The sequence below is a fragment of the Austrofundulus limnaeus genome, unplaced genomic scaffold (assembly GCF_001266775.1).
Source record: "Austrofundulus limnaeus strain Quisiro unplaced genomic scaffold, Austrofundulus_limnaeus-1.0 Scaffold1132, whole genome shotgun sequence".
Classification (NCBI taxonomy): domain Eukaryota; kingdom Metazoa; phylum Chordata; class Actinopteri; order Cyprinodontiformes; family Rivulidae; genus Austrofundulus; species Austrofundulus limnaeus.
In genome coordinates, this window is record NW_013953534.1 from 45,441 (window position 1) to 46,997 (window position 1,557).

The 1,557-nt window shown below is 42.3% G+C and overlaps 1 protein-coding gene across 1 annotated transcript in view; it reads right to left on the reverse strand.

Moving 5' to 3' along the window:
• usp25 (ubiquitin specific peptidase 25) overlaps positions 1–1,557 on the reverse strand; it is a gene marked incomplete in the record, with an annotated part of 93,279 nt that overhangs the window by 38,594 nt on the left and 53,128 nt on the right. The window contains 1 exon segment of the mRNA XM_014030869.1: positions 375–526. Within this exon segment, the coding sequence (XP_013886323.1) occupies positions 375–526 (152 nt within the window).

Below are 1,557 nucleotides of genomic sequence, written 5' to 3' on the forward strand. Positions count from 1 at the left end.
TTTAAAAGTCAGACAAAATGATTTTCTCAAATTTTTTTTCACATTTTGTCTCTCATAGTTGAGGTCTACCTACAGGCCTCTCTCATCTTTTTAAGTGGGAGAACTTGCACAATTGGTGACTGACTAAATACTTATTTTCCCCACTGTAGCACCAAGGTGCAGTGTCTTTAAAGGAAACAGCATTTTACACAGAGCCATATCTGCTGTTCTGTGACTGGGTTACAACAGGAAGAACATRTCCTGATGCATCTCCAGGAAGAAAAGATCACAAAAGTTGCTCAGTTTATCCTTTTGAAATTTCAGCTTTTGACTCTCACTGACATAATGATTGGTGYCACAAGTGAAGTGTGTGTGTGTCTGCATGTTTTACATACAGCATTTAATAAGGCTTCAGGGCTTCTCTCCGTCTGTTCAGCAGCAGCAGCAGCGACAGCCCTGGAGATGGCCCTTTCTGTGTCCTCCTGCAGGTGCTTGTAGTAGTTTGTAGGTGAGTGCTGCTCCATGTACTCTGGATCCTGCTGGGGCACTGCAGAAAGGAAGAAAAAGCAGAAGGAAGCAGAAAAGCAGGAGTTTTATTAAGACACAACAGAAGAGTTCTCATGGTATTGTGACCATACGCATGTCATTTAGCAATCAACAGAAAAACATCAGTCCTGTTTAATTACAAACAAAGTTCCCATTTATACAATGTAGTTCAGTCTTACTTTACTATTTAATAAAGCCACATACTAACAAAGATGGAAATGCAAGTATTTAAAGGGGCTATATCATGTAAAATCAACTTTTTTGAGTTTTATATCATGTTGTAATGTTATACTCTCATAAAAAATGCGCCCAAAGTCTTACTTTGACTCATTCATGCATGTTTGAGAAATTCTGTAGTGCACTGAGGCAGAGGGCAGGGGGAGCAAAAACAACAGGTTGGGACCAGAAACGCCTCTGGGCTGTGTCTCCAAGCCGAACTTCCTCATCATGGAACACATCTCCCCACCCCCCACCCCACACACCCCGCCCATGGCTCCTGCAGGCTCTCGACAGTAACAAAGCAAACAACGGGTGAAACTGAAAGTGAAACAGAAACTGTCTGCTGAGCTCCTAACACAAATTCTCACTCAGTGAAGCTCTTTTCAGATTCAAAGTACCTTTGAGGAAATGTATTTTCAGATGCCAAGTAAAGTGCATCATAGCGCACGCGCAAACCCCCCACCCCAGCCGCACTGAAATGGGCGGGACAGAAGCGGAAGGTGATTCTTAAAGAGACAGAGGCCAATTTCAATGCGTTTAGAAGAGGAATACCCTATATGCCACGGTCATTAATGACTTATGTCCAGTAAAATTTTTGCCACGCTCCTTCCTTCCACTCCCTGCTTACTGCCTATGTTTTTAGCGTTAGCTGCTACTACTAGTCCATGAAAAAGTCACAAAAGTTAAAGCATCTGTGAGCTACTAGTATAAAATATGAGTTCTGTTGTGTGTCGTGTCAACTAAACAGCAGGTACGATAGAGTAGTTAGTTTTTATCCTTTTTCCTTTAGATGAGGAGGTGACAGCTGTGGAT